Source organism: Meleagris gallopavo, chromosome 28 (assembly GCF_000146605.3).
Source record: "Meleagris gallopavo isolate NT-WF06-2002-E0010 breed Aviagen turkey brand Nicholas breeding stock chromosome 28, Turkey_5.1, whole genome shotgun sequence".
In the NCBI taxonomy this organism is placed as follows: domain Eukaryota; kingdom Metazoa; phylum Chordata; class Aves; order Galliformes; family Phasianidae; genus Meleagris; species Meleagris gallopavo.
This window is the reverse complement of record NC_015038.2, coordinates 373,581-389,335: the sequence shown is the minus strand read 5'-3', so window position 1 is coordinate 389,335 and position 15,755 is coordinate 373,581. Positions and strand designations below refer to the sequence as shown.

The following is a 15,755-nucleotide window of genomic DNA, read 5'->3' as shown; positions in this document are numbered from 1 at the left end:
GTCCACGGATGCTCTTTGTGTTCCCCTCCTTGTCTGCACTGGAAACTGATGTGAAAGAGATCTCTGTAGGAGGAGGCACCACTTCAGCATGGTGAGCTCCGTGGCATTCAAAATATGGGGAATTGTTTTTGTTTTTAATGCCATCAGAAGCTTTTCCAAAGTGTTCAGAAGGCGTGTGGGTTTTCTATTTTGATAGACATGAAAAGAAACAGACACAATTGTATTTGCTGCAGTCAGTTATATAATATTTCCTGTCAAAGATTATTACCTTGCTAAGTCGGATGGCCGGGACCATCTGGAGTTATTTGGTCATCAGCTATCAAGTCTCATCGTGGTGTAAATGTAACTTCATTTCCTGTTTTATGCCCCAAAGTAATTTTTTGGGTTTCTTTTATTTGTGAATGTTCGTGGATGTGGAAATAGCCCCCAGATTTTTTGGCCTGCTGATGGTGGGCAGCCCTTCAGGAGGTCCAGGTACACAATAATGCAGTAGAACAAGTTGCTTGCAGTCCTTCTCAGTCCAAGAGCGTGCTTTTCACAACACGAATCCTCACATGCTTTAGTCTTGGCTTAGATCTGAGCCACAGCAATTGAGAGCTGTGCTTCCCTGGTGGAAGTTGCTCTGGTGAAGGATTGTGTCACCAAACCACGACTGCCGTCCCTTGGCTTTCTCTGCTGCACAGCGTAACAGAACGTTGCTCAGAAACAAGGCAGAGTGGCTGTAGTGCACATTCAGTTTAATTCTTCACTGATAAATAGTGGGTTTTTGAGTGTTAATGGCATGCTGGATTGAAGAGCCTCTTGTCCTCTTTTTCATCAGGGCCAGACTCCATTCGACGTGGCCGATGAGGGGCTGGTTGAGCATTTAGAAATGCTGCAGAAGAAACAGACAGTGGTGAGTTCTTGGCAGATCGTTTTCCACATATCCAGTTACCTTCTGTGCACAGATGTTCTCTGAAGCACATGGCATTAGCAGAAGCACGAAGTGGAGGTGCAGCTATTTTTTATGTCAGTCACTCAAGGATCTCTAAATACACCAATATTTTCAGCAGATAGGAATGTAGAAAACTGGATGGCTGACTGTATCAAGGTCTGCTGAGGTGCACAATTCTGTGAGCTGCCAAAGAATTGTAGTTCATCTTTGGAGTTGCTCCTTTCGTTGCTTTTGTTTGCTGGCAAAATCTGTAATGTCAAATTGCTCTTTACTTAATGAGCAATTTACCCAAGTCCACGTCGTGTTTGTATCTAAGGGATGACACTGTCACTGTTGAGAAAGATTTCTGATTTCAAAACCATGTTAAACTGCTGCTTCATGATGCAGTGGAGATATTGGATGGGTTCATTAGCAGAAAGTTGTCATTAAAATGTATCTTGATCAAAGTAAAGGCAGTCATCGGGCCAGAAAGTAGGTTTGGGGTTACATATTTTCCTATTTCATCTGGTTTGTACAATTATATTGTTTGGGTGCTTCCAAAAAAAACAGCCCAACATCTTTTCAAATAGAAAATAATGATAAATATCAGAAAATATGATTTTAAATGTTGGATTCAGAAGCAGACATAATGAGAGCATTGCTGGTAAAACCCAGTGGAGTATTTTGAGGAACTGACGAGGTGGGTGGTAGAACTCGAGCTCTGATCATAGCACAGCTGCTGTCACCCTTAAATAGCATCCTTAGCATTCACAGAAAGTTTTTAAAAATTAATCGGCTTCTCCCTAAATGAGGTGTTGATAAATACTACCAGCACTTTATTGTGGGTTCCCTCCTATGCAGATGCACCAGGATAGTGCAGATAAATGTATTCTTCAGAAGAAGAGCAACAGAAACAGCCACAAGACCTCTTTGGATGTGTGCTAACCCATTTTTAGGCTTGCTTTGCAGAGATAGTAACCCCCCCTGCTTCTCCAGATTGGTAGCACTAAAGGCCATCTCCATTTGTTAAATGAATGCAGCTGGCTTTGGCAGAACTGGAAAGAAGGGAAGAATCCTCCTCCTACATTCTGAATTTCCAGAGTTCTTCCTTCTTGTGCCATTGTCAGCTCCTTCTATCGAAAAGGAAGAGCAGCCCAGCTAGACGTGGTACAAAGGAGACAGGCTTCAAAGTGAGCCGGCCCACCTTTGTGGGAGATCCGCCCTCCCTGTGCTGGGCACACTTGGATGCTTTCCTCTGACTATAAGTGCATAATGGGGACACAGGCAGCAAATTCTGAACTGAATCCAGCCTGATTTCAGGGGTGTCCAGCTGCGTGTGGATGGACCTCCAGCACCGTGTGTGGGTGGGCAGGTGCAGAGCTTTGAGTCTCAGCACAGACTGCTGCAGACTCCTGCTGAGCCTTATTGCCTTGCAGCTGCAGGCTGAGGACGGGCTGTGTGTCTGCAGCTACGTGCTGATGGAGCCCTAGACCAGGACATGCAGCGCTCTTGCAGATGTGCACCTGCTGAAGGAGCTTGCTAGGCAAATTCAGTGTTTTGCATCTAACAAGGCTGACGATGGTCCTTGCACCGTGGATGTTAATGGTGTGCTGGGATGCCATGCTAAGATGTCTGTTTTTCTTTCTGCAATCTGCTTGGACTTTCGGACAGCTGCGAAGTGAGAAGGAGACGAGGAATAAGCTGATTGAAGCTGACATGAATGGCAAACCTCAAAGTGGAGTCTTCATGAAGTACGTTTCTTTCCTCTTCTCTGAAAACAAGCTGCACGGTGTAATAGGGCAGCATCTGTAAACTGTCAGTTGCTTTTAAAAGGTCTGTTGCTGTTTGTGCTTATTTCTTGATTCCTTTCAAATTCAGCCTCTTCTAAATGTCATTTTAAATGGTTCTTGCTGTACCCATTGAATGCCAGCACAAGGAGTTGGGCTGCAGTTTGGTCCCCAGCTTCTCTTCCTGATCATCATTTTGACCTTTGGGCTGAGAACTGCTTTGCAGCTGCAGAGCCATACAGCCTTGCTGGTGGATTGTTTTCGTAGGAAAAGAGAGGAGACCACATTTCTTCACTCTGAGAAATGCCCACAAAGTTAGGAAATGAGAGACTGGCATTGGAATCTGTGGGAAACGGGCAGTGCTGGAAGGGCTGGGATGCAGAGCATACAGACTGATTTTTGTCACTTTGCATCTTCTGTGTATAGCAAATGATGTCTGTGTGTTCCTGAGAAGTAGAGCTCAGAAATAACTCACTTGGTAATCCTTAAAATTCCTGGTTCTTACAGCAAAGAGAAAATTCTCTATGAGGAAGACAGGCTGAAGACCACAGATATGGAGGAAGAGAACAAAGACTCGAGCAGTTCTAGCTCTGAAGAAGAGGAAGAAGCTGAAGAAGACGAAGTTTCAGAATCAGATGCTGAAAAGGAATCAGGTAAGATACAGCGCAGTTTGAGGCTCAGTAGTTAGCCAGGCAGTGATAGGAATTGAATTTGAGAACTGCACTTTTTTTTACTTAGTTGTTAAAGGCATCCTGCAATCTCACTTCAGTTATATATACAGAGAAGAATATAGCCAGCGTACTAAAAAAAGCCAACTTTCAGATCAGCATATTTTTCCAGAAACACACCATGCATGGTATTTTAGTTTCTACTTCCATCTCACTTGGACTTAAGAGAGCACACGGCATGCTCTCAAACTGCAGGATTTTTTTTCCTCGTGGGCCATTTTCGGGATGAGCACTTGAGGTGCTGCAAGATGGTAGAAGACAACTGAACGAGATTTGTGTTCACTGCACATACCTCATTTGCTCGTGCTGTTTGGATGCTTACACCTATTATTTGTTTTTTCAAAACAATGACTATGAGAGGCACTCATTGCTGGGAGAGGAAAATATTGCATTGTTGATGTAGGGAGGACATTTCCCAGGCGTGTTGAATGAGGCTGTGTTTGGTGAGTGGTCTGACCTAGAGGCAGGCCTTCATTTTGAGAAGATTTTCTTACCATGGAATGAAGCTCTAAAGGTTTGCAGTGAGTAGAAAACCTCCTTGAAGTAATGCTTGTTTAGGTTTGGCATCATCTTTGCGGTCTAAGACATGCCTAGGGCACGGCAACTCTGAACTTGAGTGCCTATAAGGAAGGGCCTTGAAAGATGTGATACTGAAACGTTTGTGTTTTCTTAAAAACTGTAGAAAGGAAGGAAGAGTCCTTTGCCAACGACTCCAGCCATGAATCCAGGCCCAGCATCACTGAGCAAATACCACCACCAGAGTCCAACTCCTTCACTGCATCTGCCAGAAGGGTGAGTTTGGAATCAGTGGGGACTGGAACAGTGCTTGAAAGCAGTAGGGTTAGCTGGGAAATGGGCATTCTGCATACTGTTGTGCTTTCCTGAATTGCCTCTGAGAGTCAGCTTCAATTTTGGCAAAGATGCTGCATTAGCAGCAATAGAAGTCTAGCACAGAGGAGGATATTTGTATGATACAATGCCTCTTCTAGATTCTTATTTTCTGAAACAAATCCTGGTGTTCACAAGGAAACCTGACTTGCCACAGTTGTTGTGTGCTGCTGTCAGTTCTGAGACAGCTGATGCTGATCTCTTACCAGCAGCTCTTTCACCAAAGGGTTATGCTGAGGTATCAGCACTGAATTTGGCATCCTAGCCTGAAGCGTGTCACTTGCCAAACCCTGTTTATTCAGTGACACAACATTACAGCCCAGTAAGCAGAGAAGATAAAGTTTGCCTCTGACTAGATAGCCAGGCTATGAAGGCTTTGCGAAGGTGAACCAGTTAGTGAAATCTTATCTGAATTCTCCAGCTCATGCATCACTCAGCCAGATGGCACTGGGAGGCTCCATGTTTTGCCTAGGATGTGTATTTTAGCTCCTGGTTTCTTTTTGCACCAGAATATGGAGGGCAGCAGGCACTGTTGCAAAGATGAAGTACCAGTTCTATGCCAGAGGGAAAACGATTCCTGCCAAGTCCCACTTGCGAGGCCCACTGAAGCATTTCTCAGAACTAAAATCCCCTTGCAGTGCTCTCACCTTCTGATGTTCCTTGTCCCCTCTGCAGTTCAGTTGGCTCGGCAGGTCAGACGAGCAGAAGGATGAGTCGCCCTCCTCGTGGCGGTTGGGTCTGCGGAAGACTGGCAGCCACAACACACTGAGCGAAGTCACTGCCCCCCGTGAGGCACAGAGAGATAAGGCTGCTTCTATCTATCGATCTTCGTCCACCCCTCGGATATCTGCGTTACTGGACAGCAAAGACAAGGTTTGGCTCGTCTTTCACAAAGAGTTAGTGGTGTATCCCAGTTGAGATGTTTACCTTGCTGTTTGAAGACAGTTTCCCTTTAATTTTCACTTATTGCTGGGTTTGTATCTATAATAGAATCACAGAATGGCCTGGGTTGGAAAGGACCTCAAGGATCACGAATCTCCAACCCCCTGCCACACGCAGGACCACCAACCTCCCCATTTAATACCAGCCCAGGCTGCTCAGGGCCCCATCCAACCTGGCCTTGAACTCCTCCAGGGATGGACGGGGATCCACAGCCTCTCTGGGCAGCTGTTCCAGCACCTCACCGCTCTCATAGTGAAGAACTTCCCCCTGACATCCAACCTCAATCTTCCCTCCCTCGATTTAAAACCATTTCCCCTTGTCCTGCTGTTATCAACCCTTTCAAAGAGATGAACAAATGTGGGTGTCTCTGGTTCTTTCTATTGTATACACGCACACATGCATCTTTTTCTACTGATTGCACTGCTGACACAGCTGTCCTTGCAGGACTGGAGTTCTGTGCCCCCTTGACCTGTTTCCTGCTCAGTTTCAGGTGGGCTGCCAATCTGGCACAGCCCATTCTTCACCAGAAAATATCAAATCCGGACAGTAGCACATATCTGCAGTGGAAATTCTCCTTCCTCATCACCTGAGTAGATCCACCAGCTGTATTTGTGAATCTCATTCCATGTATTCACTAGCTGTAACTGCTGCCCATTTTGAAGTAGTTCTAATTAGAAGCTGCTTACATTTGCTAACATGTTGTTCAGGAAACCATGTTTAAGGTGGATATTTTTATGCTGTCACATTTCTTGCCCAAGAAAAAGCCCCAAACAAGTTATCCTTAGACAGGAAAATACTTCTGTGATTGAATCTGGTAGTGAATTTATTTGTGGCTGAATGTGCTGCAGGTATATCAGATTTACAGCTGAATTACTTTTGTTTATCAGGATAAAGAGAACAAGAGCTATCTAGCCACAATAGCCCCCAGAAGACTGAGCAGTGCAAGTGACATAGAGGAGAAAGAAAACAGGTGAGACTGAATGTCTGACTGAAGGCTCAGCTTGAATCCTGCAGGCAGTTCCTGTGGAATGTCTTTTTCCTATATTAAAGCTTCATATCTTTCCTAGCAGTCCTATCTGCACAGGTATTTACAGTAAGTTCTACTGTGTTGCCTTTCATTTAGGTAAGCAGGACAAGTGATTGTTTTCTCCACCCCTGTATCACTATTTATATATATAAATATGTGTACATGTATTGTCTCCATCTGGGAAGCTAGGTAAATGCTTACTTTTTCATTTATCATTTTGTATGCAAGTGTCTGACTTTGCAGCTCTTACATCTGTACTTCTGTCACTTGCTCTGTAGTTACCTTCAGTTCCTTTTATTCATACATCTGTCACTTTTTGAGTCACTGAGTTTGTGAACTCTCTCTCGTGCAGAGCTGTATATGTTGCAGGGGCTGCTTTTGCAGGGTTGTTTGTAGTTGCCTCTGGGCAGAACCAGAGTATAAGTGGGACGAATGCCCAGTATATCAAGGTGTATTTGTAGAGATTAGCCATTCACACCAGTTACTCGTGGTGTGGAGGAGAATTTCAGCTGGCCTCATGTTCAGCCAGTGGTGAGCAGACACACACAGAGCAGTTCTGTGATCTGCAATTACAGAGGTGTCCAGGATGTGACCCCCAGGAGAGCTTCAGCACAGGCTGACATTCTTTGCTGCTCTTTTGCTGGACCCTCCTTGCTGTGTTCTTGCTTAATCTCAGCTGGCGCTGGGATTTGGGCTGGAGCAGACGAATGACTGATAAGCCTGAGTGGTTTTGGCAGTGGCTTGGATTGAGTGGCATCTCCAGCTGAGTGCTGGTAAGTGTCCTTCGCTCTGTAAAGCAGAGAGCAAGGAGGACTGGGCTGCACAAACAGATGGTGCCCAGATGCACTGTGCAGGACAGGCTTTCTTCTGATATTCCTTCATTTCAAAACAGCTGAATATCACCTCTTAGAACCACAGATGTCTGAAAGGGCATTTGGAAAGACATTGCAACTGAAAAATGGTTGTCAACTGTGGGCTCAAGGTCCTGTCCAAAGCTAGAGCAGGATAGGACGTACTGCTGGAGTGTGGTTTAGGAAAAGCAGCCCCAGTTTCAGATAAATAGGTAACTGTGGCTGCTGATAACGTGATCCATAAACTGACAAGTGATTTTAGATATTGCCAAATATTCTGTCTGTTTTATACTGCTAAATATAGCAGAGGGTTTCTCATCCCGTGCGGCTTTTACTTCTATCACTGCACGATAGAGAATTAATAGTTTAGTTACAGATATTTTCCTTGTGCCTGTTCCATCTGTGCCGTGCTGCTCCATACAAGGTGACGCTGTTTAATACGTTACGTTAAATTTATGGCCAATCTAAACCTCAGTTGCAAGTCTTTGGACTAGAAAAGGATATTCATGCAAAATATCACATCCTCTTCCGATCCTTAAGTAATTCAGCTGATGATCACAGAAACTGAGCAGTACAAGTGTTTCAGACAGTTGCCACCTGTAAGCAGCGGTGTGTGCAGGTGGGTGTGAGGGAAGGGTCTGTGCTGGGGCTGTACAGGAGCCAGAAGCAGAGTCCGGGAGGTTTCCTAAACAAACTTTGTGCTCTCTCCTGCATTAGAGAATCAGCTGCTAACATCGTGCGGAGCGGCTCCTACACCCGGCAGCCGTGGAGGGATGAATCAAAGGGAAATGAAGCTCCCCATTCTGGTGCACCTCCTACCTACGTATCTACATACTTGAAAAGGTAAGCCCAGTTCTCTGCCTGTGTTGTCAGCATGCCTCCCTCTGCTCGTTGCATCAGGCCTTGAGCAGAAAATACGAATCGAGGCTTGTCAGCGTCCGTCGTGCTGAATGATCTCCTTAGAGACCATCGCTTTTATTGGTTATAAATGGTTGGGCTGAATTAAAATACTTTTCTTCGTACACAAAATGTTTTTGCTCAGTTTTATGTTAATGTTATGGTTCGATAATAAAAGGAAAATTGGTCATAAAAAGAAAATAAAGTAATTACAGTCTGAACTCAGCATTCACAGAGCTGTTAGCAGGTAAGTTGTAGCTTAGTGCTAGTTTTGGTTGATGTTTGTACCTGCTTATGGCATTAATGCTATCAGGAAAATGGCAGTGTTCTTATGGGTGATTTAGGACAGCACGGCCGATGTCTGCAACCTTTTCCTTGTGGCAGTGAGGGCAGAGATTGCACAGTGTATGTGAAATTGTAGAGGCAACTGATTGCTGGTAGCCCTGCAGGATCAGAAAAGTGTCCCGTTTGTAACTTCCACACCTGTCAGTGTCTTTTACCCCTCTGGGAGGGGAGGCTCAGTTTTCCTGGAGCAGCAGGTAGTGGCCTTCTCTGAATGAGGTGAATGAATGGCCTCCTGTGATGGGGCAAATAATTCATTTCTGAGCTTTTGTCCACGTTGAGAAAAGGAAGGTCAGCCCTTTGTGCAAGTACTGCTCCATCGCATCACCTTTATTTTAGCTGCTGCTGGAAACCAGCAAACCAGCATGTGTAAATGTGTTGTGCTGCAATGCCATTTGTGCTTAAGGAGAAGAGCAGAAATGTTTCAGGATTTTAGATTATGTTCCACAAAATTCTAGACTCTGAACTAAATAGCTGTGCTGGAGATGGAGCAGTTGCACTTTTTGGGTTCTAGTACTTCTGGTTGAGGTAAGTCCTGTTCTGGAACAGTCTGTCCAATTGCTGAGAGCACAGAGACCCATTTCCACAAAAGGTGAAACAGCCACTTCAGGCAGCAGACTTTTCCTGATCTGCTGATCCATTCCAGTGACTTCACATCTATCCTGGGACATGATGACAGGTCAGCCTCTGCAGCATGGCTCTCTAAAGGCATCCAACCAGCAGCAGCTGATTGCATCGGAAAACTTTGGCCTCCTGCAGCTGGCATGCCTTGCTGTTCCCTGGTCTGAGACAGCCCACAACATCACTGAAATGACTGTTGAAACTTCACAAGCATTGCCTGTTTGTCTCACCTGATCCAGAATCAGATTTAGTGCCACATTCACACAGTTGCGCTGTATTTCCTTGGTTAGGCTGCACAGAGATCAGCAAAGGCTTTGGCTGGCAGTGATGTTTTGCTAATAAAAAAACATCTTTTCACATAGGCTGAGTTCTGGCCTTCTGTAGGAGGGTGCTGGAATATGAGCAATGACAGAGAATAGCTTTGCCAACTCAGGAATGAAGCGCAGGGACACACGCACTTCTTTACAGACATCAGCAGTTCTGTGTGACTTCACAAACAGTAAAACTGGGATCCATTTGCTCTCTGTCCCCTAATGGTTTTCTGTAGAGGAGCACAGAGAAATGAAACATAATCGTACAGATTTCTCCTCCCTTTTACGTCACCTCTGGGATGAGAAGCAGAACATGTTGCCCGTTGTAGGCTCTTTGTCAGCAGAGTGTTGTTAGTATTTGGAAAACAATTCTGGAGGATAAAAGCTCATTTTGAGAGAGAATTAAAGTGAACACGACATACTTGCACGTTGCTGACAGGATGACTGCTTTCCCCTTTACCTTAGTGTTTAACTGATCCCCGAAACGATACCCAGTTATGTTCTGAGTGCTTGGTGTCACCCCCAAACAAAGGGTAAACACCACCAACAGACCACATTTAGGTGTTGAAAATGGTTTTTCTGCTCCACGGGAACAAAAGAGCTTGCAGTAATTTTACAAATGCTCTTCAGCTTCAGTGGAAGCAAATGTTAAACCTCTTTCTCTAATGGTCAGGTCTGTCACTCCTCCTTTCTCTGGGTGCAGCTCTAAGGAGCAGAGCACAGACCCATTTTCTGACAGCCCGTTCTGACCTTTGAACAGCCAGTTCACATCAGCTGAAGTGTTTGGAGGAAAACTAACATTGCAGATTGAATTAATTCAGCATCCTTCCTTTGACATCAGCTGTAAGAGACGCCTCACACCAAAATGAAGTCACTTTTACAGTTACTTTCTTCATTTTAGATACTTGCAGGCAATCCTTACTGTTTTTGCTGGCATAAAAACCATCACAGCAAGTCAGGCCGTGGAGTCCCTGCAGCCCCAGCTCCCATCACCAACCGGTTTTGGAGATCCAATTGCTGAAGCTAAATGGCTTCAGAGCAGCCTCCTCCCCTGCCTTGGCTTTCAGCAATCCTTAATTAAGGAGTGGGGGTCATAGTTAGGTCATCTGTTAGAGACTGAACAGCAGTGTGTCAATGCCTTTATTTCTGTTGTTGGGTTCTTTAGCATAAATTCCTAATCCTCCTTTTTCAGATGAACGTAACTGTTAATAACTAGATTTTCCAGCTAAACTCTGTATTGCAGTTTTCTGGTCCTGTTCGCATTGAGTCAATGCTTGAGGGTCCTCGAGCTGTGTGATGCCACCCCTGCGAGGTGATGGGGAGGGGAGGTGGCAAGGGGATGTAGGGGCACAGTGCCATCGCCACGCTCTTCTCCTCCGTTCCTTCTTCCCCTCTCAGTTCCCTCACAGCTCTGCTCTCCAGGCACCTGGTGCTCCTTCCATCCTGTTGTCTCCCATTTCCAGCCGCTACCTTTTCCCTTCTGAAGCACTTATCAGGTCTTATTCCATAACCCTCCCCTTTCCTCCCTTCCCAACCAGGTTTCTCCTCAATTTTGCAGCCGCCCTTTGCACCGCAGCCTCTCTGCCTTGTGTTCTCCTCGGATGGTGCCACACCAGCCCTGCTCCCCCAGGACCGCCACCACCATTTTCCAGGCTCCTCCTCTCATTCCTTCCCTTGGCGCATGTTCCACTGCTGTCATCCTCTCAGTACGGCAGGCCCTGATTTCTCCCCCTCATCTCTGCGACGTCACGGCTGCTCTCTCTGCACGCCCACGGCAGCCAGGTTTAGCTCCCTGCTCTCACTCTCCTTTAAGGCTTTTCCTCTGGTGCAGAGAGCCCAGAACGGGAGGCAGTTCCTTCCAAAACGACTTCCTGCTCCCCTGTGCTCAGGGCAGGGGCCGCCTTGCCAGAGGAAGCTTTGTTTGGGGTCCAGTGGAGGTTGCTACCTGGTGACAATAAGTTGCTTGTTCCTTTGCGACCTGGATATGGCAAGCAGCCATCAGCTGAAGAGCCCAAATGCAACGCTCCTCCCCATGGAGGCCTTCCAGGATGCTCCAGTCTCTCTGGCTGTGTAGGGACCAGCTGCTCGGCTGGGCTGGCTGGGTGCCTTGGCGTATAGAAAACTAATTTGCAGATTGAGTGCCTACGTGAATTGGACTGAATCCTTCCTCCGACCTCCTGTCCTTGGCTGTTGTTCTGTCCCTTGCAAGTTTTATTTCAGCCTCGGGCTGCTCTCTCTGACTCTTGCTGTAGTGCTGACTTCCAGTTCCAGCCCATTTACCCTGCCTTTCCCATAAACCTGCAGTTCTTTGTCCTGGCTTTTCCTCTCGGTCAGCTTTTCCTCCTGGTGCATTTTGTGTCAACCACTTTCCTCCATGTGTGCTTGCATGGGAGTCATTAGGATGCAGGAGGTGAGACGAAGCCTTCCCAGCCTTTGATTCATCCTGCAGACAGCCCAGTCTGACCAGTAGCAGCCAGGAATACCAGTTGCTGGGTGTGTCAGGATCCCAGATCATGAATGCGTGCTTGTTTTCTCTGTGCCATCAACAAGCAGCCTGGATATGGGGCTGAGGTGCACGTGATACAGAGATTTTTGCCACGTTTCATCATCTGTTCTTAGAGGTGCACAACTAATCTCACTTCAGGAGATTTTCTTCTGAAAAAGCAGAAGGGTGCATCCTCACATGAAAGCCCTTCAAAGCAGGAGCACTTACAGCTTTTCAGTAGAAACGGTTTTGAGAGTTCTGCATTAAAACGGCAAAATATGCATTTCCTTTGCTCATTCTTGAATACTTTGGGACGATTTTGGTAGTGATTGTTCCAGACACAGAGTTTGTGCCATGTGTGCCCGATTAGAGCCTGAACTGATATCTTTAAGCCACTGAAAGCAGGTCCTTAAACCTGGAAACCCCGGGCATCGCTGGGAGGCAATGCAGCCAGGCCTGCTGCTGTCCCTCGCTCCTTCCCTGCTCCCTGATCCTTGCTCATCATCCCCACCATTCCCCATCCACAGCATCACTCTGCGTGCAGCTTCTGCCACGGCAGGACTTCTCCCTTCCCTGATCTTCCCTGATCCACTGTTATTCTCTCCTTGGAACTCAGCTGCACTTATCTGAAAGGTGTGCTGCCACACCAGCCTGCGTGTGGCTGATCTGCAGCATCTCCGGTGTGCCATAATCTCCTTTGCTAAGGAGTAATACTTTGCTAAGATGTAATACTCACTCCCTTTTCAGCTGCGAGCTCAGCTGTGGGGATGTTCTGTTGAATGTTTACTGTGCTCTGAAGGACCTGATTTTGTGATGTTTTACAGTGCTTCATTTGGTAGAAGTAGTGACCTCAGCAGTCCCTACATTTCAGCCAGTCGCAATACATCTCTAGCTACCTCACCCACTGCCATTGGTTCATCTACCTCACTGAGCACCCCGTGGCAACCTGCCTCTGCCTGCCCCACACCTCTCGGTGCGAACACTTCTGCATCCACCTGCCAGCACACCAGGTAACAGCTGAGATAACGCTGCACAAAGTCAGCACTTGGGTTGGAAGGTCTCAGTTCTGGATTATGGATTGGAAATGTACTTCCATACGGGAACTGCTGATAAGAGATTGCAGTGTGGTTGCAGTGGACAGGTTTTGCACCAGGATGCAGTTAGCAGCCCACGTGTGAGCTCAGCTTCACGCTCCTGCCCTGCTGCAGTGACACAGCGCTGCTCGGGCCGCGCTCCAGCATTCAGCATCCGAGCTCTGGAGTTCATCCCTTCTGCCTGTTCACCAGTTACATTTTTGTAATAATTTTTGCTGCAGACGGGGATGCGGTCATTAACTCTGAATTCTTCCTGCTTGTTCTTCTACACGTTTTTATAAACCGGTTTGAATGTGTGCAGTTCCTCTGCTAACACCAACCCAGAACAGGGAGGATGAACTGCTGGTGCTCCCTCGAAGCGGTGGTCTCGGTTAGCAGTTGAGTTGACTTGCTTTGCTTTCCATTATGTCTTCTCTATTTCAGAGCCCCTTTCAGGCAACACACTGATTCTGCCGTAGAGAAAAATACAGAGGGCCTCTCTGCTAGCACCCCCCTAGGTGTAATCACAAACCGTGCTGTACGCGGCTCTGCTAACGGTATTGCGAGTGCCGGTGCTGCCTCAACCACAGGAAAGGACTGCTCTGCTGAGGAAGCCAGGGAGCGCAGAAGGTCAGTGGGCAGTGCTGGGGCTTTTGGTTCCTCCTCTGTGGTCACATCTGGCGTGGCGGTGCTGGTGGGGGTGGCAGAGCTGTTCCTCAGGCGCTGCGTGAAGCCGCAGCCTGCTGGCCCTGCTCTGCCTTCAGTGATCAGTTCAGAACCTGAAGGTTGCATTTAGTTTGGGGATGTGCCTGCTTGTCCTTTCAGTGTGTCTCAGCCTTTTTCTTCAGTAGTCACCTCTGCTACTCATCTCAGTCTGAGACCTCTGTGTACAGGAAAGGCAGCACTCGGGGTTCTGTAGTGTGAATCCCCTCCTAAAAAGGGCGTTGCACTGAGATACATTCAGACCGAGTGCATCCCTCTGCTGAGCCCACTGGGGATGTCCTTGTATTGCTGTTAGTGGGGGAAAGCAAACGCTGCTGGAGCACGAGCTGTGTGATGCAGGTGGAACAGACTGCGCTCCAGCAGCATCTGCTGCTTTCTGTTGGCTATGAAAGAAGACTCAGCGTGGAGGTTGAAGCCTGCCCTGTGCAGCCAAGGCTGTTCCAGCAGTAGCAGCACTTTGTATCAGTCTGAATGTGTGATGTTATCCTAAGACTGAGGAAGCATAAGCCTGGATCAGTTGATGCTCTTTTCAAGGGAAATCTCCCATGTGCATTTAAGTACAGAGTATGAAGTGATCCCTGTTTGTTCCTGCAAGCAGGTAAACTTTTCTGGTTGTCCCTGCAGTCAGCCGTGGGACCCTCCAGCACAGAGCGCGTGCTTCTGTGGGCTTCTCCCTGCTTCAGATGCAGCAGATCCAAGAAGGAAGGCTGCTCTGTGCTGCTGGAAAATACTCAGATTTGTAAGGCTGTCCAGGCCCTTTTTTTTCCCACAGCTAACCCAGGTAGTGCTTGGAAGGCACCGCAGGCTGAACCGCGTTCATCAGCTCTGTATGCAGGGAAATAATTGGACGTAGCTACTGCAGCTTGTCGTTTTGGGTCTGTAGGGACACTGAACATTTACTGCCTGGAGTGCCTCTGTGTGCCCCTGGGCTTTTCGCTGGCGGTCAGTTGACTCGGTGTCATTTGCAATTGAATTGAGGTGAGCTGCCAAAGGATACCTGTGGTGCAAAGAGACCATGGGAGAGCGCAGAGCGTGTGCTGTGCTCCCTGTTCACACCTCAGACCTTCTCATGACAGTGTCTCTATTTTGGCAAACCCAGAATAAAGCTGCAGAGGCTTTGGATTCTTCCCAGGAGAAATGGTCTCTGCAACCCCCCTGGACTTCTGGCACTGTCTGCAGACGCAGAACCTGACTGACAGTACTCGTAAATGCCAAAAAGAGCATCTATTAATATTACTGCATCGGCATTTATTGCCACATCAGAACCTATAAATAATATAGGAGATCTGTTTGTCTCCTGCGTTCTTCCTATTAGTGACCCATCTCTTATGAGTTATGCTGATGCAGAGGTAAAAGCCAGAAAATTCCTCCCACCTTCAAGAGGAGCTTTGAAACTACTGAGCAAAAAATGCAGCAGTGATGCATTGTGCTGAAGGGCAGAGGAAACCTCGTGTGCGTCTGTTCTGAGAGCTGGATCCGCCGGTGGGGTAACTGCCTGCGTGCTCTGAACTAGGAAATGTGCTCTTAGAGAAACAGCAGAGGTCACCTACATGGGGAAGGCTGATTTTGGAAGGAGGCCGAGTTCAGTAAAACCAAATAAAAAAGGAAAATGGCAAGCAGTTGTCAAGGAAGCACTGTATGGATTTCAGTTCCCACCGGCAGCTGTTGTAGTAGCATTTGGTCTGCTTCAGTGTTTCCAAAGCTCCAGCTTTCTCTTAGCAACAAAAACATAAACAAGCTTATCATCTAATATTAGATCACAGGGATGTCTTAGAACTTGGAGCCTTAAATTATCCGTGTGGAGCCAAAGGTTAAAGCAGAAGACCGTGAGGTCTGGGGAGGAGTGAACAGCAAAGCGCTCCGTGCTGCTGTTTGGCATCCTCTGCCAGCCAGCAGGTTGGCCCTGGCCCACCATCGCCTTTCCTCTGGGGTGTTTCTCCTCCATCTCCTTCCTGGCTCCCTGCTTTGGTCAGGTAGCTGAAAATCACGAGTCAAACCCCACACCTTCAAAAAAAACTGGGGAGAAGAGAGGAAAAACCAACAAGAAGAAAGCAGGAGGCAGCAGAGGAGCGATGCGTGTGCTGTGTGCCCGGCTGAGCACAGCCCTGCTGGAGCTGTGAGTGCAGCAGTGCAGCACTGCATGCAGGGCTCACACAGCCCCCGCGGC

At 47.3% G+C, this 15,755-nt stretch overlaps 1 protein-coding gene across 6 annotated transcripts in view; it reads left to right on the top strand.

Annotated features, from left to right (window-relative positions):
• Positions 1 to 13,676, top strand: part of LOC100545452 (protein phosphatase 1 regulatory subunit 12B) — a 31,126-nt gene extending 17,450 nt beyond the window's left edge. For 5 of the 6 annotated variants that reach the window (XM_010724045.3, XM_010724048.3, XM_010724050.2 and 2 more), the window contains exons 6-14: positions 821 to 895; positions 2,585 to 2,664; positions 3,208 to 3,353; positions 4,111 to 4,220; positions 4,992 to 5,189; positions 6,146 to 6,228; positions 7,854 to 7,979; positions 12,617 to 12,802; positions 13,310 to 13,676. In XM_010724045.3, coding sequence (XP_010722347.1) covers positions 821 to 895; positions 2,585 to 2,664; positions 3,208 to 3,353; positions 4,111 to 4,220; positions 4,992 to 5,189; positions 6,146 to 6,228; positions 7,854 to 7,979; positions 12,617 to 12,802; positions 13,310 to 13,661 — 1,356 coding nt within the window. In that variant the 3' untranslated portion in view covers positions 13,662 to 13,676. The remainder of the gene's footprint in view (positions 1 to 820; positions 896 to 2,584; positions 2,665 to 3,207; positions 3,354 to 4,110; positions 4,221 to 4,991; positions 5,190 to 6,145; positions 6,229 to 7,853; positions 7,980 to 12,616; positions 12,803 to 13,309) is intronic. The other variant, XM_010724047.2, reaches the window with a different exon arrangement.
• Positions 13,677 to 15,755: the final 2,079 nt, after the last annotated feature.